Source organism: Triplophysa rosa, linkage group LG12, assembly GCF_024868665.1.
Source record: "Triplophysa rosa linkage group LG12, Trosa_1v2, whole genome shotgun sequence".
NCBI classification, from domain to species: domain Eukaryota; kingdom Metazoa; phylum Chordata; class Actinopteri; order Cypriniformes; family Nemacheilidae; genus Triplophysa; species Triplophysa rosa.
This window is the reverse complement of record NC_079901.1, coordinates 23080769-23108133: the sequence shown is the minus strand read 5'-3', so window position 1 is coordinate 23108133 and position 27365 is coordinate 23080769. Positions and strand designations below refer to the sequence as shown.

Below are 27365 nucleotides of genomic sequence, written 5' to 3'. Positions count from 1 at the left end.
AGACATCAAGAGGCGCCGTGGCTTGACTTTAAACTACAACTCCCACAATTAGCATTGGAACCGTACGAGGTGCGGTGAAAAGACTGACGTTCGTTTTAGCCAATCCTAGTATTGAGTCGCTTTTATGAACAATTTTGATTTATTTTATTACAACGGAACAGTTTATTTTAATTTTTGTATGCAAGTAAGTAACGCTACCTAACAACAACAACAAATAGAAACGGTAAATATTACAGGCGTTTAACATTCGCAAAGCCAGTGTTAGGTCTGACCAATCAGGATAGAGAGAGGTGGGACCGCCTCTCATAATAAAGGTGTGTGTGAATGCGCGGAGGCAAGCAGCGCTGATCATCAGCATCGCCCAACATCACCATCTCGTCTCAAATCTTACGGTAGGACATTTCTACGCATTTTCTACTCGTTTTATTTAAATCCATCTATTATAATAATATATTTTGTAAGTTTTGTAACTGATAGTCATCACGTTATTTATGGTATGATGGTTGTATTCTCTGCGTGATACGGCGTGCAGATGTGATGCCCTTTAATGATGGGTTAAGTGGTGGGTTTCGCATCTGTCTAAATATCTTTCCATTTAATTTGTCTTGTATATATTTATTCTCAGTCCGATTTTGCATATGTAATAGAACGTCCTTAGACTAATACATTGCACTTGTGATATTATACTTTATGCAGCTGTACGTGCATTCGCATTACAAATCTGTTCTGCAGAGAAAAATATCATTCTGCAGGAAAAAAAACTCCTTGGTATATAAAACTCAGCATCATTTTGTTGTCTTTATATAATTGTGAGTATTTATTCTTACACTAAATAACCATACATTTTCCTACCCTGCATGTGGTCTTGCCTTTTCTCCTTTCCTATTTTTAAACCACCCTTATGGTTTAGATTTAATCATTAAAGTGTTTCTATTGAATCATGGAGGGACAACAGAGGGGATTTAGGGACCACAGGCAACATCGCATCCTCACACAGCTGGCGTGGGAACGTGTGTCTGGGGATACGTAAATCATCTCCTGCGAGAAAATCCTATATTTCATGTTTCTGTAAATGAGACGCGTAGGAGGAGTGAAACAGAGACCACCCCTCCCTTTCAAGCCCCCTCGATGGGCTGGTGTGAAAATAACTGGTTTGTTCTGTCCAGAGCTGATGGGACGTGCTCACGTGGAGATTAGGTGTGCTAGAGAGGGTTTGTAATGTGGATGTATGAGAGATATACAGGGACCACTAAAGGAGAGGGAGGCAAAATGAGGTGTTAAAGTGCAATTGGTACAAGAAGGGAGGCAATGAAAGCGAGAGATCGATACGGAGAGAGAGGAGGCAAGGGAGAAGAGTGAAAACCAATAGAAAACAAGCTGCATCAAGGTGCGAAGGAGTTGGAATAGAATTGCAGCAATTTATATCAAACTGTGTGCTGTTTTCTGTAGGCCTGGCAGTCACACACGAGCGGACATACATATGTGTGGACTCATCGGTGGTCACTTTGAATCGGCATGCATATTGATTCCTGGATGGATTGTTGTTGTGCAGGTGTGGATGAGCCTCTAATTTGAAAGCATGAATAACATTCACATGCAATGTTAGTACAACTGAAAACGAACTGGACGTCTTTTATTCTTCCACTTTTACTCCATAATATTGCACATTAGAAAAGACTCAAAATATCTGATATTTTCATGTTTGTTTGTTATTTCTAGTGTACTTCCACCCATAAATAAAAATCACAAATGAGATCTCTTTAATATCTTAATTATTACTCCTAGACATGATTGTGATTATATGGAGTAAAAGAGACAGAAATCTCGCAAATGTCATTAGAATTTCAGAAGAGATCTTAACAAATGTGTCAAACTGAGCTCAGATTTTTCAAGTCTGCAATCAGAAGTCAATATTATTGAAGATCTCAATATGAACTCAAACATTTCTCATCAAATATCCCCAAATCCAGATTATTAATCTACATTCATTGTACACCTCCACACTTTTCATGGATTTCAACAATGACAGTCTCTTTTGTTTATGTTTTTATCTCTACTGTAAGATGAAAATAGGTTGTTACTTAAATGAAACACGACTGAGAACTTTATCAGATCTTAAAAGAGAAACAAGCAATAAACTTTTCCTGCATCGTCTGCTTTTTGTCCATACAGATGAGGAAAAAATTAAGAGACCATTTCAAAATTATTTACTTACATTTTTGTTTCATTCTGTGAACTACTTGCAGAAAATGAAAACTGGAGAAACAGACGAAAATAACAGAAAAAATGCTCTGTATTTTTTCAGACCTCAAATACAGCAACAAAAAAACAAGTTTATATTCACTTCAAGCAATAAAACAGTCCTATTTCTACATGCATTTAGGAATATTATCTTTTTATGTGATAACCTGGATTTTTATCACAGTTTTCATGTGTCTAGTCATGCTGTCAGTCTTTCACATTGCTGTTGGATGACTTTATGTCCCTCCAGAGGTTTGATTTTGTTGAAATTAAACAGACGCTGGACTGGAATGACCACAATACATCTAGAAATACTGATTAAATGAACATTTGGAATGATCTCTTTGTTTTCCATGGCTGTATCTGCATGTTTCTGCTCAGAGAGGAAAACATTCAAATGAAATGGCTGATACTGTCAGACGCACAATATAACACCAGATTTTCTAGGCAACCATCAGCCAATAGAAATTGATTTTGGATGACAGCGTGGCTGGTTTTTGTAAGTGATTTGGAGTTTTCTCTCATTTTGATCATTGCTTGCCCCCTGGAAAGCACAGATGGCAGGAAAAAGTACGCAGAAAACATCTGTGTTGTCTCTAGTGTACATGATATATCAAACTGTACTGCTCCCGTCTCAGGACATGTTCTTTAGGCTTTTCTCTGCTTTTCTAAACATGTGCAAATCTGTTTGTTATTGATTGCTTTTCAATGATGTGTCAAGACCGTGGACTGCATCTTTATGCTGTTGGCATCATTACTCAATGCGCCTCATAGCAGATTGGGTCAGAACCGCTGGCAGGCGTCGAGCGATTATTTCTCTGACTATGAGAAGATGTGAACAATATGGACAGAGGTCTCTTTGTATTCAAGGGAGCCTGGCAGATTTTTCATTCTCCGGACTTTCATTACAGCAAGTACATATTCATTTAGTCTCAATATTTCTCATTTTGTCCTGTGCATTGGGTACATTGTGTGCTTCTCTTCCCTCAGCTGCGTTTGTGTGATTTATCAAATAAAAATCCTTAAAAATAATGAGATTTACAGCTAGATGGTGAGGCTTAACAACCACAGAAATGAAAAGTCATGTATGTGTGGATGCCTTGTTGCAGAAAAAAAACCTGCATTGTCTGTATGCGCTGTGCAAAAGGTAATTCATAAAAATTAATGTTCTACGGTACTGTAAGTTACCAAAAAAAATATTTAAACCCTTGTAAATATGAGCAATGTTTCCTTAACCAACAAGTTTTCCTTAACAAAAAAACTTTACCACATTTTTTCATTGTTGGAAATGCAAAAGCATTTTTTGCAAACTGTCAAAACGTTATGGTAATTAATAGCTGTGAAATCATCTGTAATATGACAACTCTAGCAATGAATAAAATAAAGAAGTAATGATTTACATATAAATAAAAAATAAAAATATGATATACAAATATACATACGAATTAATAAATTGTATTAGCATTGGCAGCCCATGAGCGATTGGGTTCGACACTCTCTTACCCTGTTTGAAGGACGCCTGCAATCCTGAGTCACGTCTGCTCTCGTCAGCAAGGAGAGAGAGGGAAAGTGCCTTTGAACTTGGGAAAAATAAAGCACCTAAAAATGTTTTTAGCATTGCATGCTGGGAGAGAGAGACGTGCATGACGAAACATCTGAGATGGAGTAGAAATAAGCAAACGTTTACTCTCAATTTAATCTCATTGATGTTTAAGAGATCTCTTCTGGGATTTTTCTTTCTTATGGGAAGAGAGGAGACACGGGCAAAAGGACAATGATATGTTATCCATAACCATATACCATAACCATACCAATAAATACAGAATCGCTCGATGACATGACCAGCAAATTGTGCACTATTTTCTCTAATACATTAGAAGCTGTCGCACCTATGAAGTCAAAAAAGATTAATGAGTAAAACGTAGCACCATGGTACAATAGCACCACTCGCGCCCTTTAAAAGAGAAATACGTAAACTGGAGCGCAAATGGAAACAAACCCAATTAGAGGTCTTTAAAATTATGTGGAAAGAGAGTGCAAACTGTTATAAAAAGGCACTAAAAGCAGCAAAGGCTGAGCACCTCCGTAACCTCATAGAAACTAACAAAAACAATCCAATGTTTTTATTTAGTACAGTTGCTAAATTAACAAATAAACAGGCTTCACCTGACCTGGTTATTCCGCCGCACCTTGGTAGCAATGAATTCATTAATTTTTTTACAGAGAAAATTGAAAACATACGAGACAAAATAGTAAAAACTCAACCTCCAAGTCTGTCCTATAAATTAGTACCAACCATCGCCCCAAAAGAAAGGCTACAGTGTTTTTCACCTATAAAACAGGAAGATTTAATTAAACTTATTGCAACATCTAAACCTACAACTTGCTTATTAGACCCCATACCAACTAAATTATTAAAAGACTTATTACCCGTTGCAATTGAGCCCATTTATAACATTATCAACTAGTCAATTAATCTAGGCCATGTCCCAGGAGCCTTTAAACTGGCCGTCATTAAGCCTCTTATCAAGAAACCAAACTTAGACCCCAATGAACTAGGAAACTATAGACCGATTTCAAATCTCCCTTACCTGTCTAAAATACTAGAAAAAGTAGTGTCCACTCAGTTTTTCTTACAAAATAATGACATACACGAAAAATTCCAGTCAGGCTTTAGACCGCATCATAGTACTGAAACTGCGCTTGTTAAAATGACAAACGACCTGCTTATAGCATCAGATAAAGGTAACATCTCACTCCTAGTCCTGCTCGACCTTAGTGCTGCGTTCGATACTGTAGACCATAAAATACTTCTAGATCGCTTACACAATTACACCGGTATTCAGGGACAGGCACTACAATGGTTCAGATCTTACTTATCAGACAGACATCAATTTGTCCACTTAAATGGGGAATCATCAAATCTAAAGCAAGTAAATTATGGATGGCCTCAGGGATCGGTTTTAGGACCCTTGCTATTCTCCATATACGTGCTGCCCCTTGGAAACATTATTAGAAAACATGGAATTAGCTTCCACTGTTATGCAGATGATTATCTGGTCACGAGTCCGACTCTCTTACCATTAGGCCACGACTGCCCAACTGCCCGACAGTGAAGGCTGCACTGTTACTCCAACAAATACAGTTAAAGACCTCGGCGTTATAATAGACAGCAACCTGTCATTTAAAAATCACATCTCAAATGTCACAAAAACAGCCTTCTTCCACCTTAGAAATGTTGCCAAATTAGGAAATATTTTATGTGTTGCTGACGCAGAGAAGCTTATTCATGCATTTGTGACCTCAAGACTTGACTACTGTAATGCACTAGTTAGTGGTTGTCCTGCATCATCAATAAACAAACTACAGTTAGTTCAGAACGCAGCTGCCAGAGTTCTAACCAGGTCCAGAAAATACCATCACATAACCCCAATGTTATCAACCCTTCACTGGTTACCCATTAAGTATCGTATTGACTTAAAGTTCTTTTAATCACTTATAAAGCCTTAAACGGTTTAACCCCTACCTACATAACAGAGCTTCTACCACACTACAACCCATCACGCTCTCTTAGATCTCAAAACTCCAGACTTTTGATAACACCTAGAATAACTAAATCCACCGAAGGGGGCGGAGCTTTCTCATACGTAGCACCTAAACTCTGGAATAGCCTTCCCGATACTATTCCAGGGTCAGACACACTCTCCCATTTTAAATCTAGATTAAAGTCACATCTTTTCAGCCAAGCTTTCACTTAATGCAAAATATTCTAAATAAACCACCGGGAGACTGCATTTATTAGATATTATTTACTAGAATAATCTTGCTTGTTCTATACACACCATGCACTGTGCTGTGTTTGACCTTTTTTGTGTTTTTCAGTTTTTCTTATTTTCTCCTGTAAAGCTGCTTTGGAACAATGCACATTGTGAAAAGCGCTATATAAATAAAATTGAATTGAATTGAATTGAATTAGTTTTATGGGGTCTGCAGTGCAATGAAGATAAGATGCTTTGTGTCATCTATAATACAGCAAGATGCATTAGCCATGTGGTCTCATTGGTGGCAGCGATTTATAGCCCTGTATTCTGTGAATTTTCCAGCAGCGGACAGAGAGATAATATCACACACACTGTGATTAAAGCTTCTTACTCTGAGCCCTAGAAACAGCCAGATGTTAAATGTGTAATGATGCTGGATGCTGCAGTATGACCCGAGCGGTACATGACCATAGGGAGGATGAGGGCATTGGTTTGAAAACTCATTCAACCTGTAAATCCTCTAGTTTTGGGGTTTCAGTTGTCTGGATGCTGATTAAGAAAAGTAACTTTAACTTGAGTCTGTTGCCGTGTAAATGCTAGACCTGGTGCAGAATGTTCTGCTCAAGATCAGAATAAGAAAGAATCTTTTCCTGGACAAATGTTTTTCTGCATTCGTACCCGGAAGGAACGATCTCATTAATATGTCAATTATTTCTCATAGACCTCAATAAGATTAAATGGGGGACAAAGGGAAACTTTTGCATAAGTATCCGACGTCTTAGATAAATCTCCTGAGAAAAAAAGAGTCAGAAATCTCACAAATGTCTCCAGAGTTTCAGAAGAGACGTCAACAATGTCTCAACTGAGCTCAGATTTGTTAAGTCTGCAATCCAAATTGCCAATATTATTGAAGATCTCGAAATGAACTCTAATCATTTCTCATAAAATTTACCCAAATCCTTTAGTCATTTTACACATCCATACTCTTCTTGGATGTAAACAATCGCCTCATTTGTTTATTTTTATTTCTCCTGAGACTACGTACCTAAATGAAACTCCATCAAATCTCTTGAGCTGTGGAAGAGCGACCTTTGAGCAATAACATTTTCCTCCAGTACTTCTCTTCAAGATCAGACAGATAAGAGTCAGTCTGGTTCAGTCCTGTACCGCAGTACTCTGCAGGCGATGGAGCCTGGAAAAGATTTTAATTAAAGCTGACCCGCGTCTCGCACCATCTTCTCCAGTCTCCGGTGGAGTCCCCTGACCGCAGCGCTGTCAGGCCATGCCTCTTTAACTCTTCAACCAGCCCTCTAAATACATCCTATCACCGTCGCCTTTCAATGCATCTGCTGCTTTTTTTCTGAATGTCTGATTCCTCAACCTGCTTTGACATTTCACATGCGGTCAAACGCAGCTCTCTGTGACGGTTCTGCTCCAGCGGGTCTGTCCTCTGGAGGCTTGTCACATTGTACCTCTGCCTTCTCTGGACTGTCGTGTTAAAAACAAAAGGGCTGATGGATGTGAAGGATGCTGTTCTCATGGTGACAGATGCGTCCGGGTGTGAATGCATGAACATCTTTGGGAAATTTAAAGCTGGTCCTTGTTCAACAAAAGAGGACGTTTGTTTGCTTCGGTGTGCCTTCCTTGTTCAAGATGAAAAATTGAGGATATTGCTGAATAATACTTGAATAATACACTCACCTAAAGGATTATTAGGAACACCTGTTCAATTTCTCATTAATGCAATTATCTAATCAACCAATCACATGGCAGTTGCTTCAATGCATTTTGGGGTGTGGTCCTGGTCAAGACAATCTCCTGAACTCCAAACTGAATGTCAGAATGGGAAAGAAAGGTGATTTAAGCAATTTTGAGCGTGGCATGGTTGTTGGTGCCAGACGGGCCGGTCTGAGTATTTCACAATCTGCTCAGTTACTGGGATTTTCACGCACAACCATTTCTAGGGTTTACAAAGAATGGTGTGAAAAGGGAAAAACATCCAGTATGCGGCAGTCCTGTGGGCGAAAATGCCTTGTTGATGCTAGAGGTCAGAGGAGAATGGGCCGACTGATTCAAGCTGATAGAAGAGCAACTTTGACTGAAATAACCACTCGTTACAACCGAGGTATGCAGCAAAGCATTTGTGAAGCCACAACACGCACAACCTTGAGGCAGATGGGCTACAACAGCAGAAGACCCCACCGGGTACCACTCATCTCCACTACAAATAGGAAAAAGAGGCTACAATTTGCACGAGCTCACCAAAATTGGACAGTTGAAGACTGGAAAAATGTTGCCTGGTCTGATGAGTCTCGATTTCTGTTGAGACATTCAAATGGTAGAGTCAGAATTTGGCGTAAACAGAATGAGAACATGGATCCATCATGCCTTGTTACCACTGTGCAGGCTGGTGGTGGTGGTGTAATGGTGTGGGGGATGTTTTCTTGGCACACTTTAGGCCCCTTAGTGCCAATTGGGCATCGTTTAAATGCCACGGCCTACCTGAGCATTGTTTCTGACCATGTCCATCCCTTTATGACCACCATGTACCCATCCTCTAATGGCTACTTCCAGCAGGATAATGCACCATGTCACAAAGCTCGAATCATTTCAAATTGGTTTCTTGAACATGACAATGAGTTCACTGTACTAGAATGGCCCCCACAGTCACCAGATCTCAACCCGATAGAACATCTTTGGGATGTGGTGGAACGGGAGCTTCGTGCCCTGGATGTGCATCCCACAAATCTCCATCAACTGCAAGATGCTATCCTATCAATATGGGCCAACATTTCTAAAGAATGCTTTCAGCACCTTGTTGAATCAATGCCACGTAGAATTAAGGCAGTTCTGAAGGCGAAAGGGGGTCAAACACCGTATTAGTATGGTGTTCCTAATAATCCTTTAGGTGAGTGTAAATACATCTAACTCACTGTTAAAAATTGTTTGTTGTGTTTGTTGGTTCAACTTTAAAAAATGAGTTAAAAAAGTAACCTGGTTACCTTAAAAGTTTGAGGTAATTGAACTATTCTTATTAATTGAACTATATATTTTTATACTATAAAAATATTGGTTAACTCAATGAATTTCTCACTGAGTTGACTAAACTCGTTAAGTTGACTAATATTTCTAAGTTGACTTAACTCAAAATTTTAAGGCAACCAGGTAAGCAACAATCAGGGTTGTTTAACATTGGAAAAGTTATTCAGATGTATTATGTTTTAAAAATGGTATGCATGTTGTGCTTTAAGTCTAAATAGACGCTCAGTTTTGAGAAGAATTGAAGGAGTCTTGGCAAAAATAACATAATAGCATTAGCAAAGATAATTGTGTCAAGGCCAAGAAGAAACTGCTGTAGTCAAAAAGAAAAGAGGATCAACAAAATGGGAATAAACTATAAAACTGCAGTCAATGTTTGCTTTATTTCCTGTCAGCTTTTTGTTTTCTATGCATTTTTATATATTTAAATAAAATCCATATTCCCAGATATGCTGAACACTGTAAAAAATGATATGTTGACTACTTAAAATATATGTGCACCATTTTTGCATCATTCAACTAAAGGAGATTTTAAGTCAAAATAACAAATCTTTGTTGCGTTTACACAAATATATGAGTTCCCTTGACCTTCTTTACTTAAAAAATTATGTAGCACGAGTTCAATCAACTTACCGTGCTCATGTAGGCTGTACCTAAATATTCAATTAATTTACCTTAATGTTCATATAGCATAGTGAAGTATATTATTATAACAAATAGTATTGAAATAATTGATGACTGATTTGATGCAGTCATTGATGATTCTCCACAGAAGCACACAACATACTGCATTTCTGATGTGTGTCTTCCTTATTGTGCTAAGAAATACGATGGGTTGTTAAGAGTTACCAAAGCAAACACGAATCACCTGAATGATAACTTCACAGAAAACAATTATTTACAATAAAACAACATCAATAATACTAAATACAGTACATCTTCAATTTGGTTATACATCTTATTTACATCTAAATGACCCAAAAGTGCTTATTATTTTAAAAAAGCATGAATAACAAAAAATTTCAGGTGCAAAGGCTTATGGGTATTTCTCACAGCTTCTGTACAGGTCTACTGAAAATTCATAATTAACTGTATATAACTTCCTGTCTTCATCTGAACACAAAGATTTTTTATCAAACTATATGTGTGACGCGCCTCGCCTGGCCTGAAGTTACCTTCCGGTCTGTATTTGGTTATAATATAACAATTTAATGTATATTAATATTCATTTATAGTAATATATTAGTGTATATTAATTGTATTAAATTGAATTAAAACACACTTTGCGAAGGTCTACCGGAAGTTACGTTTGGGCCACATAACGTTTGTTTATGTCGTTGCCGTTAAAACCGTCTACAGGTGTCAACCTTAGTAAAGCCGAAAAACCCCATACATCCATCATTAAAGTAATCCAAATGACTCCGGTGGGTTAATAAAAAGAAACAATAGGTGTGTGAGAAAAACATTAATTTTATGAGCAAAATTAGAACCAAAACAAACCCATAACTTTACTTCAAACCTTATTGCTTCTCACGTGTCTTGAAATAGTTGTGTTCTCCCGGGTGGCCTTCAGACCTTTGTGCGCAGGTGAATGAGAGGTCAGGCAGGTCTAATGGTGTTTTCAGGTGTACCCCACACTTTTCTCCTGCATTCACAACCGGTCGTCTGTTTCTCAGGCCAGATCTCGATCACCAGGGTCAGGTCCGGTTACACAAACCCAGCGTCTGTGCACTTGAATGTCTTAGTCTGAGGTGATGGGCTCGGGTCATGAGTCATGACAGATCAGAATGTTGAAGACCTGAGAACAGCAGGTTTTGTATCGATGGTTGGTAATATTCCATCACGTGACATTGGCTGCTTTAAACTTTTTCCTTGTAAAATGTGACACGCAATAATGCAAAAATAAAAACTGAAGGTATCATAAGAGGTATCATCTTTTAATGTAAAAACTAACAATGTGAATGTTGGTGATTAGATTCTAAATGTTCATAAATCATGGTTTTCTTTCGAATGCATTATTTAAAAATCATGATTTATGAAAATTAATAATACAGCTTTACTGTGGCTCAGTGGTCAGGGCATGGCACTAGCAACGCCAAGGTCATGGGTTTCGATCCCAGGGGATTGCACATACTCAGATACAATGTATAGTGCAATGTAAGTAAGCGTCTGCCAAATCCATAAATGTAAATGTAATGTAATGTAATAAAAACTGGGTTAGCTGTTTTTGCAAATGGACTCTTGAAATACAAACACATCACATTCTTAAACATAAAATAGCAGCACATGCTTGCTACCACAACACACACACACACACACACACTTGAGTCTTCATCCCAACCTGTGCCGCCTCCCTCCATCACACAATGGCACAAGGCCACATTCTCCTCTGCATTCTTTGTTTGTGTGGAAAGCACTGTTGCCAGGCAACAACAAAAGCACTGACTGTGGCATGTTAGAATGAAGGTAGTATGCATGTACTGTATATGTCTGTCTGTCTGTGTGCGTGTGTGCGTGTGTGCGTGCGTGCGTACATTCAGTCATGTGCACTTTAACTTGCACATATTGCAGAGATGCAAACCCGGCATCACGCCTGCAACATTTGTATCCGTTTTTTCACTAATAATATTATTCACGTTTCTGTAATTTAGTTACATGACCGTTTTGCCCGTTGCATCGTGTGTGTGCTTTTTACAATTAGCATTGCATCAAAGCAGCTGCATAAGAAAAAACAAAAAGAGAGCATATGTTGAACACACATAGAAGATATGCTATATATAGAGTATATATTACTTAAAACAAAAGTAATATGAAATAGAGACGGAAAGAGAAAACAAATACTGTACATACACATATAGACACATACACACACACACACACAGATCTAAACAGACTTGGAAAAAATTAAGAGCCCGTTTTGAAATTATTTTCAGTTTTTCAGAATTTACTATTTATAGGTATGTTTTTAGGTAAATTTTTCATTTTGTTTAATTCTGTGAACTACTAACAACATTTCTCCCAATTTTAAGTAATAATATTGCTTGTGTTTTCATTAATTTGCAGAAAATGAAAGCTGGAGAAACAGGTGCTCTGTATTTTTTCAGACCTCAAATACGGGAAAGAAAACAAGTTCAGATTCACCTTTAAGCAACACAACGGTCATATTTCTACATATGCATTTAGGAAAAGTTCAAAATATTTTTTTCATGTGATTACCTGGATTGCTATCATAGTTCTTATTCGTCTTGTCATGCTGTCAGTCTTTCACATTGCTGTTGGATGACTTTATGTCCCTCCTGAGGTGACATAACACTTGAAATTCGACAGACACTGGACTGGAACGACCACAAAACATCTAGAAATGCAGAATAAATAAAAATGTTGACTGGTCTCTTTATTATTTCTACGCTTGTAAATAGGCATTGTATACTATGTAATGCAACTCTCATGGTATTATTGCAGGTCCTAGAAAAGATGAGCTAGAGATACTTTAGATATATCATGAACAAGTATGCTGAAGTATATACAATAGTAGTCAAAAGTGATGTCCAACTTTGAAAATGTTGCATTTTCTGGCTTTATTTAAATACTATAAAGATTTATTATACATTTTGCATGTTGTGTTTGAAGTGTAAACTGAATCTCAGCTTTGAGAAGAATTTAAAGAGGCTTGGCTAAAACACAGAACACCCGAGCAAAGCTTACCGAGTCAAGACCCAGAATACATTGTAGTTTGCCTTTCTGACAAATAACTTTGTCAAATGAATACCTTTTTTAAACTATAGTGTTGTCTCCATTTTGTACCATGCACATTATATTTTCACAAAATGAGCACCAAATATGCTCTCCGGACATCACTCGTGGCCACTACTATAGTAAACTGAACTGTTCTTTCAAAAGAAAATCCATTTTTCCACGACATGTCCCCTTTCATGTTTAATTCGGTGATGTGTCTGTCATCCACCCACGGTTATATTTATCATTTCCTTCTCACACTGACTCACACATTCTCTCTCATCTCTCTCCAGCACGTTCATCATGCTGCTGCTCGGACTCTTACCGCTCATGTTGCTAAGGGGTTGCGGTTGCCAGGCGGCCGACGCTCCCCTGGACGTAACGGCAGAGTTCTCGGTCAGAATGTACCACCAGCTTCAGATGCTGGGGGGTGAGGAGAACATCATCTTCTCTCCTCTGAGCGTGGAGTTGGCTCTGGGCATGGTGGAACTGGGTGCCCGCGGCTCCTCTTTAGAGGAGATCAGACAGGCGCTGGGCTACAGTAATTTAAGAGAAGGTAAAAGAATCAACCAAACACCTAAAAAACATATTGTTTCATAGCATTATAACATTTGACTCTAAGACAAAAATTAAAAAGTTGGAATAATGATGAAGGTACAAGACAATGGACTTTTATGAATTAAAGAAGAAGACGTAACATTAAAGCATTTTTTCCACATGTTTTCCACAGATGAGGAGTTCTCGCTGATGAGTAACCTCACCCGAGCGCTGTCTGTAGACACGTATGTGGTACGGCTGGTAAATTCGCTCTTCCTGCAGACGGGGGTCCGCTTCAACAAAGACTTTCTGCAACTCATGAAGATCTTATTCAGAGCTGAGGTGGAGACGGTGGACTTCAGCCAATCAGCAGCTGTGGCTGAACACATCAACTCATGGGTCGAAAACCACACAGAGAGTAAGTTAACTTACAGCCATACGTACATCTCTAACAGTGCGTTTCCCAGTTAAACAGTAAGACGGGGCGGGACATATCGAAGAAATCATCTTTGTCTTTTAACGTCACAATTTATAACTTTTGCCTCTATAGACATCTCTTTTTGAAAACTAAAATTGAATAATTTTTCTAATTTACAGGTTACTTTAACTTTATCTTTATGAGGATTGAAGTCAAATGACAGCTAAATCTGACCTCAATTTATGGATCATTAGGCTTATAGGTGTAAATCAGGGTAAAGTAAGGAGACAGTTTTGAACATTTAAAAAAAATGATTTTTGTTCATTTTTAACTAAAAAGGTTATGCATTAAATAGTTTCAAGTAAGATTAGTGTAAAAAGCAATTCACACAAAGATTTATTACACACATTTGTATCCAAATTCACATTCACAATTAATCTACATGAAAAACTACATACACATAATATAGTCACAAAAATCAATCTGTGTTTGCAAAATAAAATGATGTATTCATAAAATACGTTTTACAAATGCAAAACACAATTTACAGATGTTGTGCACAAAAAGTTTTGAATGGTAAAGCAATTGAATTTCAGTTGTTATACATTCGTAAATTGTCCTTGGATTTCCATGTGTCTTGTTTTTTAAAACCTACCTGCCAGGTTGTGATTCACAAATATGCCGCATTGAATAAAAATATGGATACGCTTGTGAGATCACGATGAGTTTTTTGTTTCTATTTTCTGTGAAGCGACCAACTATAAATTTGACATAAATCTATTTACATCATGAAATTACATCTGCCATAAGTTCGTTTTTTTAAACTAAGAGTACGCTAGCATATAGATGACACCTAATAGAACGGGACCACCAGAAAACTCCAAACTGGCAGTTTGTAATGATTCCCTTTATTAAATTTATTATGATGATTTGTGTAAACATCTGGTTCCTGTATGATTTTAGGTCTACATTTTGACATTTATATCAGATATTATTTAACTAGAAATGCACCTTCAATTTAGTCATAGCTCATACTGTAATCCAATTAGTAATGTATTTTTCAGGTCTTTTAAAAATGGTTGAATAGATAGTGTTCAGGAGAATTACGCTGACTTTAGTAAAGTAGGACACTCAAGTAGATCAGTCATACTCTGAATGATAATGCCTCTGTGCTCGGAGATATTTCCAGACAGATCTATTTTCTCTGCAAAAGGACTGTCTGATTCCAGCACTAATTCTAAGCATCGGATGAAGATTTTATGCAGTTGAAGAGCTCGCCTCTTCTTTCCTGTTTCAAGAAGAAGTGACGATGGTGTAGATGTGGCATTTACTTTAATCTGGGGGGGGGGTTTTCAGGTAAGATCCACAACCTGGTGTCGGCAGATGACTTCAGCAGCGCTACAAAGATCATGTTGGTGAACGCCATGTACTTCAGAGGCAGCTGGAAGAACCAGTTCAGACCAGAAAACACCAGAACCTTCTCCTTCACCAAAGATGATGGCAGTGAGGTCCAGACCCTGATGATGTACCAGCAGGGAGAGTTTTACTACGGTAAGAACAGACAGTGATGTGTGGCGTAGAAATTTGTTAAAGTCACAGTGAAATTAAAAATTACAATTCTTTTTTTTTCATGAAATATTGCAGCGTTTATTGTAAATAGTTTATCAATGTGGGTCATCCTTTTTTTTTAATTCGTGTGCTCTCATAATCTTTAGTTAAAATCTGAAAATGCACTTCCTACCTGTAATGACTATCCATCTTAAATGACGTATCTTAGACGGCTTGGGCGGAGCATCCGTTAACTCCTCCCCTTCAACTGTTAGTCTGCTGCCAGTTACATTTCAAAATGCAACGGCTGTTTTTATACATCCAATCAAATCGCAGAGAACGACGAAAGCCACGCCCACTGTTTTTCTCATTAGGAATTTCATTTCACTTGGAAATGCGTCAAAATACGGAAGTAAAAACAATCGCAACTTCCGGTTCACGGGGAGTTTAAGTCCACATATGCGACTAAAATCTGGAAATAAAATCGTAAAAATACATTTACACATTCATATTTTGTACTGAAATCAAAAACCATGATTTAAGAAGAACTCTTGCAACCCTAAGACAGACAGAGACAGATAGTTCGATCTTTGCTATATTCCTTCTTTGACTCTGTGTGTTGGATTGTGTTTGCATGATGCGTTTATTTGATTCAATAGTTTTGTTTCTTCATGGCTCGCTGCTGATTGGTCAGGTTGATTCAGGTCGTGTCTTTAGGGTCCCGTAGAATGACTGCAGTGTGCCTGTCACATCCAGCTCACCCAAAGAACAAAAGAGAAGGACAGAGAGAGACCGAAAGATAAATGCGGGACCGGGAAAAGTCGGACAAATCTGATAGAAACAGCAACATCAAACCCAGTGAAAGAGGGAAAAACACAATAGAAGAACGGAAGGGTGAACCGCTGACAAATAAAGTGAGAAGGTGACAGAGAGCGAAGGAGACAGGACAGAAAATGATCTGAAATGTTTCTAAGCGAGAGACGCTGAGCTCTATGAAATGTGAACTGGCGGTGAACAGGCCGAAACCGACATTGTTATGAACGACAAATAAACACAAAGCTGAACACACGATTACATCATGTAACCACATGCACGCTGTGATTAGAAACTTTCTTTGTTAACCCTGGAACAAGTTCCTCAAAACCTGTTTATGACTCTTGCTTCTGTGGAACACAAAAGAAGATATTTTGAGAAATGTCTCGGTGGTTTTGTGTTCGTGCAATGGAAGTCAATGAGGGTCAGTGTTGTTTGCTTACCGACGTTCTTCAAAATATCTTCGTTCGTCAACCATCTGATTTCCTCAAACATACCGAACAGTAGATTCCATGATCATTTAAAGCACTAACCTCATCCAGTTCTTGGTGTTCAGGAGAGTTTAGCGATGGCACCACAGAGGCAGGAGGGGTGTATCAGGTTTTGGAGATGCTCTATGAAGGTGAAGACATGAGCATGATGATTGTCCTGCCCCGTCAAGAGGTTCCTCTGGCCAGCCTGGAGCCCATCATCAAAGCTCAGCTGCTGGAGGAGTGGGCCAACAATGTCAAGAGACAGAAGGTGGAGGTCTACCTGCCCAGGTGAGTCATGACTCATCACTCAGACAAATGGAAAGGGTGTGAGGGGGTTGAGGCTCATTTAAGGCAAAATCTTAAACAAAAGGGAGGTGTTTTGTCGTATTTGTAAGGTCAATTGATATTTTAGCATCAAAAGCAATGAAGCCAAAAACTGACCTGTTCATGTGTATTCACGCTTTTAGATTTAAGGTGGAACAGAAGACGGATCTGAAGGAAACTTTGCAGCAGCTGGGCATCAAGAACATCTTCACCAAAGACGCAGATCTGTCAGCCATGACAGCTGAGACGGAAGGTGCTCAGTAAATCTGTTGACCTGTTGTTATTGCTTTTTCAAAGCCCAAAAGATTTGATGGAGTTTTAAGTTTCTTTTGAGTATCTATGATCAAATTACTTATAGAAGAAATAAAAACAGAAACAAATGAGACCGTTTCATGAATACTCATCAAATCCAAAATGAATGTAGATCGCAGAGGTAAAGTAATCTGGATTTGGGTCAATTTGATGAGAAAAGTAATAATATTAACTTTTGATTGCAGACTTGACCAATCTGAGCTCAGTTTGACGCATTGTTAACATCTCTTCTGAAACTCTGAGACATTTGTCAGATTTCTGACTCTTTCTCTCTTCTCTTTATAATAGATGAGACTTAAAGGTCCAGCGCATCATTTTCTGGCGGATCTATTGACAGAAATGCAATATAATATACATAACTACGTCTTCAGAGGTGTATAAAGACCTTACGTAATAAAGCGTTATGTTTTTATTACCGTACAATGAGCTATTTCTATCAGCATACACCATGGGTTGGAATTCGTCGTGTTGTTTCTACAGTAGCCCTATACGGACAAACTGCTCTACAGAAAGCGTTTCGTAAATACGTTAATTCCTTCAGCATAGAAGCGATAACGTGACAACATGTTCGTCCTGTGTCAGTTGCCGTACTGCTGAGAAAGGGAGGGGGGAGTGAGACGTTGGTTGCAATTCGCAAACTCACCACTAGATGCCGCTAACCACTCCACATTGCTCCTTTAAGCAAAAGTTTCCATTTGCTCTCCATTTAATCTCACTTATGTCTAGGACAAATTTTTTTTTTCTTATATGGTTATGTAAATCTGTCAATCACGTTGGAGGACATGCAGGACTTGGTTCTACAGCACTTGTTATAGATTCTCACAATGATAAGATGAAGTCATGTTATTGTTTAAACCTACATGTTTAAATAACATAAATGTCTATGAAAACATTATTATACACAAAGCCCCAATTCTCTAAATCCCTGAATCCATAATGATATCCGCCAATGAATCATTTAGTGAATGAATGGATTTTTATATTGTTCTTTGTGTCTTCTCTGTTGGTCTATAGATGGACAGAATCTGTTTATTGGGAAGGTGGTACAGAAAGCTTGTCTGGAAGTGACAGAGGAGGGGGCAGAGGGGGCCGCGGGATCAGGTGATTTTCTTTTCTCTGTAAATCCATTTAAACATTTTTTTACTCTAATTTCATTATCTAATATTCACACTTTCGCTAATATCTATTTGAATTTTCTCCTTTTCAGTCTTTCTTCATTTTACCTTGTCTTTTTTCTTTGACCTTCACTTCCTTTCTAATCTATAGGTGCTTTTTTGTGTTTCACTACACTAGACTGCTCGGAGAATTTTGTAGATTGTTAAAGGTTAAAAGCGCCCCCGTGCTGGTCACCGCGTGTCAGAGTCATCGTGTGGTCTTGGTAAGAATCTTTCACAATCACGTCTTCGTGATCTCTTGCAGGTATGATCGCGTTGACCAGGACGCTGGTGTTGTACCCTCAGGTCATGGCCGACCATCCCTTCTTCTTCATCATCAGAAACAGAAAAACAGGTATGGCCACTGTACTCAATACACATACAAACATGTAAGTGTATTATTTGTGAATCAATTCTCTTTTTTTGATAGGGTCAATCCTTTTCATGGGCCGCGTCATGACCCCTGAAGTCATCGAGCCCTTTGACGACAACTTTGATATGTAAAACTGCTGGTTACTTGCTGTATCTACTACAAATCACAAAGTTAAATCATCACACGAAACAAGTTTGTTCGTTCATGACGTCACCGTTGTTTTCTAAACACATGAGAAACAATTATATACGCAGAATATTTATATGCAAAACACAAAGGTGATTGTGTTTTGACAAGCTTTAACCACACCAGAAATACAAAGCTGTAAATATTTCATACGTCTTTGCGACCGCTCCATTACACGGACTCGTGTTCCATCACATGTCTTCCTCCACACCAGCATCGTTCACTCCTGCATTCTTAGATCTGTATATTTGCTATTGTGTTTATGATGTGTGCAGTATTCTCAATGTAATCTCAGTCCTTTCATTTCTGTTCCGTTTTGGTTTTCCACGTGGCTCAAGTACTGCTCACATACTAATATGCCTTATTATATAAATATGAGTTTTTGATTTAATGAAAGGTTGCGAATGTACAGGTAGCGCTGTTGCCATGGAAACTCAGGCGGACTGGAGAGAGTGCATTTGGTATGATGGTTTCAAAAAAATACCAGCTGTATTCTCTATTTCAGAAATAAAGATGAATGTCTTCAATGAGAGCTCTCTCGGTTTTTCAGCGACAGCAGGGTTTGTCGTGTTAGCTTTACACAAAAACACTTCGGCTATTGAACAATGTAACAAAGACAACATTTTTACAGGACTCAAAGAAATGTGTGTGATCAATGTCAAGTGATCATAGTATTTCATTTAATAAAACATTTTCTTCTTTATAACACGTTCATGTTTTTCAAAAATATAAGTGGTTTGCTTACAAAATAACAAAAAAGATGCAGGCCATGATGCGTTTGAGCACTGTGCACACCATCTGCTTTCTGTGGGATTTATAACTACCAGAAAAAAACTAAAGCTTAAATTTAGCTTTAACAAACAACACTAAGGTTTAAAAACCACAACATTATGAATGAAATATTAAATATTCTGTACTAGTTCTAGGTCGGATTAAACTTTCTCAAATCATTTAGAAATAACACACACTTCTACTAAATACTATTCATGTTTATTTTAGATCCAACGTTTCAGTCACATGTTTATGCTGATAATCTGTAATCAAAATAGAAGCATTTTCACTAGTAGTCTCAGTTTTTGTATATGAAACAGGTGTACTGCTTTCAATAACACTGGGACACTTTCCTAAAGTCACCGAAGTGCAACCTTAGATACAGAACGCGCGCACCCGCTGCCCTGTTTGACCCCGGCACGCGGATCAGTGAACCTGATGCCGTTTCGCGCGTGCGCAGAACTCGCACTCACCTGTCGCGCTTTAACGCGGCTGCTATTCCACCATCAATCGTAAAGCGCGTCATATTCTTCATAAATAACCATCTTAACTGCGTGTCAATGCCAAAGGGATCTGTCAGAACCGAAGGACATGTCCGAAAGGTAAGAAAATGTCGCTTTGTTGTTGCTTTGTTTATTTGTGTCCTGGTAAAAATGGTCTGCTTCGTGGGTTTAAGTGTTTTGCACCGTTAAGATGCTGTTTTTGCATCACATATGGGCATTAAATGGACTTGATGTTCAAATTGGTTTTAAAAGCCTGTTTATTCCTTTAATTTATATTGTTACAGTTTATATTATAAATATATTTAATGTTGCATATATCTTACATGACAACAGGAATTCCAGTGTTTTCCATTGCAAATACTATTATGGTCCAAGAGCTGTGTACCATTAAATGCACTGCAAAATTCCAGTCGGATTTAATGGTGGTCTATTGGTTTCCATTAACCTGATAGTAGCCCTCCAATTTAACCCAACACATTCCCAACAGAGACCATTATAGAGTCCATTGAAATCAATACAATTCCCATTATAACCATTAAATCCATTAGGATTTCTGTGATGGTTTCTATTGTTGTTTATTTTCAGCAGGTATAATATTGTGTATCAACAGTATAAGACATTGTGACATTGTGTATCAATAGCTGTGCAATTGAAAACATATGAACAATAAAGTTCTATATATCCAATCTATTCTATCTATCTATTCTTCTATCAAATCGTTTGATCATTTCGTTGGCTGAGTTTGCTGGGGTGATGTGCTATTCTAGTGACAGCTGGCTTTAATTCGGATCAGGGTGCAGAGTTCAGAGTAATGTACACCAGAACCTCAGCCCAGCGGATGTGAGGACGCCCAGGCTCTCATTACATGCTGCGGCTTCATCTCAACAACTACTGAGCTGCCTACATACAGTACATAACCTATTCTACAGCACATCATGGGTGCGGGCTGTGTTTTAGGCATCAGACAGATATGCTGCAAAAAAACGGTTCGGGTCATTTCAAAAAGCCCTTTATGTGTTGTTTTGCGTTTGAACAAATGATTCAATTACGAAAGAAAAACATAGGGACATTTGTGCATGTAAAACCCAGCAAGTCATTTTTTTGTTATTTAATGCTTTCTACATAAGATCATCTCCCATCCAGTAATGTAAAGATTTGATATCTTTAATATTGACTAAAGCGAGTGAAAATGAAACTTTGATGCTCCTTATCTCATAATCAGATTGTGAGACTGAAGCCTGGATTTCACAGACAGGGTCACATTTATTTTGTATACTTCATAATATTACAGTTTAGAAAAACAATTTAATGATACCTTATTCATTTCTTTAAAAGAAATGTCTTTGTTTCTTTAAAAAGTGACTTTACAATGAATCGCCACGTAAAATTATTCTTGTGAAATCATGAATTAAAGTGAACAATTGCATTTAATATGATTCAGTCAACTTAACCGCATAAACGTGCTTTAACAAAAGCTTTTACGTCTCTGATGCGTAAGTAGTTCAATAATTTCAGTATTATGAAAAAATGTCTAAAAGTCCCACAAACTCCTGACGCCCAAAATGCTTTCTACAGCTCACGAGGTTTAAAGACGATTGCCGATGATTAACAAACAACACTATTGCTTAACAGACCATAATATCACATAAAATTTACCTTTGCTTGAATACTCTACTCTCTACTATTCTCTCGCTCTCTCGCTCTCTCTCTCTCTCTCCAGTTCCTCTGGAGTGATCACCAGCAGTGAAAGTTTTCCAAAGTCTCAATCTCACTTCTCTGAGTTAAGCGACACACACACTCCTCTCTCTGTGGAACTGACTCCAGACTCCGGCATTGTTGCCACACCAGTAAGTACCAATTTGGCAAGACTTAACTTAAAGCCTTTGGGTATAATGCGTTACGAAGGATTAAATGGTATGATGCATAATAATGGTTCATAATTTATGTTGTAATACATTAAATGTTGTTGTAAAGAATTATTACCAAAATACAAATGCAGAGGATAGCAATGAATATATGAGTGTTATAATGTATAAACTGTAGTAACAAATATTCATGAGACATTATAATGTGCATTACAAGGCATTATTAATAAAGTAAAAACACTTTTATAATGCATAATACATATATGCTTTAAGTAAAGTGTGTGCGTGCATGTGTGACGCTAAATATCAAGTATAATCGTGCAACCACTTACTTCGATCAGTATTGTGAATGAAAAGTGTGCTTTGATTGACAGCCCATGTGTCTGTATGGTGTCTTGTCCCATGTAGCTGCCGTCCAGTCGGTTCAGGTTCGCCTCGTGGCACTGTTTAGAGGAGCATGATGTGCGTGGGGACCAGCTCGCCTGCCCGAGAGTCAGAGAGGGTAAGAGGTCATTTATCAACTGATTTATGATGTATACGCTGTATTGTTGCATCTATTCGGATGATGTCCTCAAACAGGCCCCGCTGAAGGGGAGCTGTCTGTTAACAGTGAAGACATATCTCTCAGAGGCGGCAGGAGAAAGAGGAGAGAGGAGGGAAGACAGAAATGGGAGGAGAGACTTCAGGAGAACTGGGAGAACTGTGTGGTGAGCCACACTTATTCATTTGTAATAATTATAATGCTGACAACATCCCTGGTATTGATAACCATGTCCATCGGTGTCCTAGCAACACCCTAGCAACTGCATCTTTCAAACGTCAAAGTATCACCTCAGTTGTGTTTTTGAGATGTTTCAGGAATGGCATATTATAATTGAGCAATTAAAGCGATTTTCTGTTTTATGGGTAGGTACTGAACTTGTCTTACCAGGACCTGGGTGATCCATACCAGCTAGAGAACTTTACTCGTATTCTGAAGAGACTCATTCGAGTGGAACATCTTCAGCTGGTGGACAACTCTCTGAAAGATCTCAGTTCTGTCAGACTGCCAAGGTATCAAACTAAATAACTTGATTGTGAATACTGCTAACAGTATAGCGTACAGATGTAGACTATAATCTGGTCATCTAATCTGTTGTCACATGGGCCAGGATTGTAATGTAGCATTAATAATCATTCCCTTTTGCAAGAAAGTGAGCTTTCACTGGACGCCGTCCCATTATATGGTCTGGTCGTGTAAAAATACATATTGTGCAACTTTAGCCGTGTGGTGTAATCTCATATGACGAGTTTATTTTACAGTAAGTAGGAAACTGTTAATTATGTATCACCAGCGGACTCAGTTCTGTAAACTTTATAATGTTTTCAAAATAAAAGTTTGTGTTTACATAATATACACTCACCTAAAGGATTATTAGGAACACCTGTTCAATTTCTCATTAATGCAATTATCTAATCAACCAATCACATGGCAGTTGCTTCAATGCATTTAGGGGTGTGGTCCTGGTCAAGACAATCTCCTGAACTCCAAACTGAATGTCAGAATGGGAAAGAAAGGTGATTTAAGCAATTTTGAGCGTGGCATGGTTGTTGGTGCCAGACGGGCCGGTCTGAGTATTTCACAATCTGCTCAGTTACTGGGATTTTCACGCACAACCATTTCTAGGGTTTACAAAGAATGGTGTGAAAAGGGAAAAACATCCAGTATGCGGCAGTCCTGTGGGCGAAAATGCCTTGTTGATGCTAGAGGTCAGAGGAGAATGGGCCGACTGATTCAAGCTGATAGAAGAGCAACTTTGACTGAAATAACCACTCGTTACAACCGAGGTATGCAGCAAAGCATTTGTGAAGCCACAACACGCACAACCTTGAGGCAGATGGGCTACAACAGCAGAAGACCCCACCGGGTACCACTCATCTCCACTACAAATAGGAAAAAGAGGCTACAATTTGCACGAGCTCACCAAAATTGGACAGTTGAAGACTGGAAAAATGTTGCCTGGTCTGATGAGTCTCGATTTCTGTTGAGACATTCAAATGGTAGAGTCAGAATTTGGCGTAAACAGAATGAGAACATGGATCCATCATGCCTTGTTACCACTGTGCAGGCTGGTGGTGGTGGTGTAATGGTGTGGGGGATGTTTTCTTGGCACACTTTAGGCCCCTTAGTGCCAATTGGGCATCGTTTAAATGCCACGGCCTACCTGAGCATTGTTTCTGACCATGTCCATCCCTTTATGACCACCATGTACCCATCCTCTAATGGCTACTTCCAGCAGGATAATGCACCATGTCACAAAGCTCGAATCATTTCAAATTGGTTTCTTGAACATGACAATGAGTTCACTGTACTAGAATGGCCCCCACAGTCACCAGATCTCAACCCGATAGAACATCTTTGGGATGTGGTGGAACGGGAGCTTCGTGCCCTGGATGTGCATCCCACAAATCTCCATCAACTGCAAGATGCTATCCTATCAATATGGGCCAACATTTCTAAAGAATGCTTTCAGCACCTTGTTGAATCAATGCCACGTAGAATTAAGGCAGTTCTGAAGGCGAAAGGGGGTCAAACACCGTATTAGTATGGTGTTCCTAATAATCCTTTAGGTGAGTGTATGTCTGTGTACTGTGCATATAAATTTTGTATTTATTTAAGAAAAATATATATAATATAAATGATTGGTAAATATAAATACTGTAAATACACGTAAAAATGTCCTAAATATGTATAAATGTATGTGTATGTGGATATAAATACAGAATGAATATGCACAGTACACAGACAAATATTATGTATTTATTTAATATTCTGGATGTGGTTAATGGCGATTAATCGTTCGACAGCCCTACTATAAACACATTGCTGTGTGAAATGAGAATATAAAATATTAGCATATAAAAAATCTTTTTTTTGCAAATGAATATGTTGTGCATCACAATTCATCCACACGTGTTTCTGCAACGCGTCACTTTGATCGAAGTCAAATAAATGTGGTAAATGTAACAGTCTTCTTTTGGTTTACTTTTTAAAGCTGCAATCCGACAGCCAATATAATTCATCATTATATTAAACAGTTGTGAATTGGGGTAAAGTAAGGAGACCCTTTTCAACACTTATTCTCTATATACTGTGCTAGCGGATTTAAATTCTAGATTAAATCACTAACAAAATTCGATTAAATGTGATCAAGAGCATGCCCGTGTTTTTGCAGATGTAAAATCCTAAATCTTCATCGGAACCATTTGACGTCCGTCCGTCAGCTGCCAAAGGTTCCCGACATCCAGCACTTGTGCCTGTCTGAAAACAGTATTTCCTCCCTGAGCGAGTTGTGTCTGCTGAGGAACACGCCGCTGCGGTCTCTGACCCTCAAACGCAACCCCTGCCAGTTTCTGGAGCGCTACCGCTCACGGTGAGACCGGCGGATTCATCTTCAGGTTATTTATAGAACACCACTCAGCTTTTAATAACTCCATGTCACAAACTGGAGAAGTGGACTCATTAAAACTCATCAGCTAATTACATATTTCAATTAATGTGTCTCGAAAACCACATTACATCCAGAGTTAATAGCTATACGAGATGATGAGATCATAATTTAGCGAATAAAGAATTGGCTCAAGAACTGCTCGAAGTGTTCGGAGCGAGCCAAGAGAATCAGACTCACCTTGGTGTTTTCTCTGCAGTGTGTTCGCCTGTTTGCCAAACCTCCAGGTTCTGGATGGCATCCCAAAGCTGCCGGAAGATTGTGTGCCGCCTCCGTCACCGGCGGCGTCCAGGTTATGTATTATTCTGTGACGGCAGCTCTTGAACTCAAGCCTCGAAGACAGAACCTAAAGCCAATGTACTATACTGTCAAATACTGTAAAAGTCTTTGTAATGCAACGTTTTAAATGCTCACGTGCATTTTCATGATAAATTAAAGGTATTTATGTACCTCTGGTTTACATTTGAGCCATTCAACTTAGAAAAGTTAAACTGTACACCCCAAATCTGTAATGGGTTGACATTGTGTGGTTCATCAGCAGAACGTCTGCTGCTGGTCATTCAGGCTATTCGGTGGCTCAATGACCAGCCAACCCTGATCTTAAAGTTCACACTATCCTGAAGACTGTTTTGACAGCCGTGTCGGTTCTCGGGTGTTATTGCCCTATGCTCAGCTGACATGGTGTGAAAAGGGGGCAGAGAGACGGAATCAGATACAGTAATGTGACACTGCTGATCAGCTGATGATGTCACCGCAGGTTCTCAGAGGGTCAGGTGGATGTCCAGAATCACGACATGGATGCCTTTTCTTAAAAATTACAATTCAGAACTAAAATCATTCCAAAATAAAGTGTATTCGCTTTAACGCGATTTCAGGTTAAACTTCACTCAGAGCTCAATTTTACACAACTGTAATTGATCCAAAATGCTTTACAGTGTAATACATAAGCAATAATAATAATACATTTACTATATTTAAAACAATATACTGACTACACTGTAGTTTGAAAACAAATTTAGATTTACGATTAGTCAGAATTCAATCCGTCAGGCTTTGAAGCCAATCGATGAGCTGCTTCCCAAACCCTGACCTCACGGAATTTCACACATTGAAAAAAACCACGGCTTCATATAGGCCTACGCTCAATGTGTACCATGACGCTTATAGTTCGCCTCGGCCTTTCAGCAATCACCAATTCTTATGCGCTTCAGTATTCTGTGTTCATTTTGGTGTCAATTTCAACTCCTCTGACACCTGAGCCGAGAAGAGAAGAAACGAGAGATCTGACGAAATTATACAGCTTATTAAATCTGCGAGAGGCGGCTTTGTTTGTCACCAGACCGCGGCTTCCCCACGGAGAACATCATCTGCAAAGATTCATTACACACGCCTGTGAGAGGAATAACACAAACACAAATATATTTATATAGTCAAAACTCAGCTACATATTATTGCGACGTTACCTAACAGCAGGAACATAGGTAATAGTGTGTTCATGTATTTTCAAAGATTAGAAAATAAAACTTATTCTGTAATTTCTGTGGAACACAAAAGAAGATATTTTGGGAAATGTCTCAGTGGTTTTGTGTGCAGACAATGGAAGTCAGCGGAGGTCAATGTTGTTTTTGGTTACCAATGTTCTTCAAAATATCTTCTTTTGCGTTTTCTGCAGAAGAAAGAAATCCATACAGGTTTGGAATGACATACGAGAGTGAATAGAAATTTCATTTTTGGGTGAACTATCACTTTGAGAAAAACTCTCTCTCTTTCTACTCAAGGGCAACAAACAAGAAACAAAAATAGGTCGGCCTCCAGTCTCAGTGT

At 38.5% G+C, this 27365-nt stretch overlaps 2 protein-coding genes across 3 annotated transcripts; both read left to right on the top strand.

Moving 5' to 3' along the window:
- Nucleotides 1-296: 296 nt before the first annotated feature.
- Nucleotides 297-19444, top strand: serpini1 (serpin peptidase inhibitor, clade I (neuroserpin), member 1). Of its 2 annotated transcripts, none has more exons than XM_057347836.1 (9): nucleotides 297-392; nucleotides 13070-13332; nucleotides 13507-13731; nucleotides 15088-15282; nucleotides 16649-16853; nucleotides 17033-17142; nucleotides 18216-18302; nucleotides 18621-18710; nucleotides 18786-19444. In XM_057347836.1, the coding sequence occupies exons 2-9, from the start codon at nucleotides 13080-13082 to the stop codon at nucleotides 18857-18859; spliced, it is 1239 nt and encodes a 412-aa protein (XP_057203819.1). In that variant the 5' UTR covers nucleotides 297-392; nucleotides 13070-13079; the 3' UTR covers nucleotides 18860-19444. The 2 variants fall into 2 exon arrangements, with proteins under 2 accessions (XP_057203819.1, XP_057203818.1); XM_057347835.1 differs by lacking the exon at nucleotides 297-392 and adding an exon at nucleotides 3061-3155.
- Nucleotides 19445-19560: 116 nt separating this feature from the next.
- LOC130562678 (uncharacterized) lies at nucleotides 19561-27292 on the top strand. The gene is made up of 7 exons (XM_057347837.1): nucleotides 19561-20287; nucleotides 21909-22035; nucleotides 22462-22555; nucleotides 22633-22760; nucleotides 22964-23106; nucleotides 25269-25466; nucleotides 25741-27292. Exons 1-7 carry the CDS (start codon nucleotides 20277-20279, stop codon nucleotides 25850-25852), a joined length of 813 nt encoding a protein of 270 aa, XP_057203820.1. The 5' UTR covers nucleotides 19561-20276; the 3' UTR covers nucleotides 25853-27292.
- Nucleotides 27293-27365: the final 73 nt, after the last annotated feature.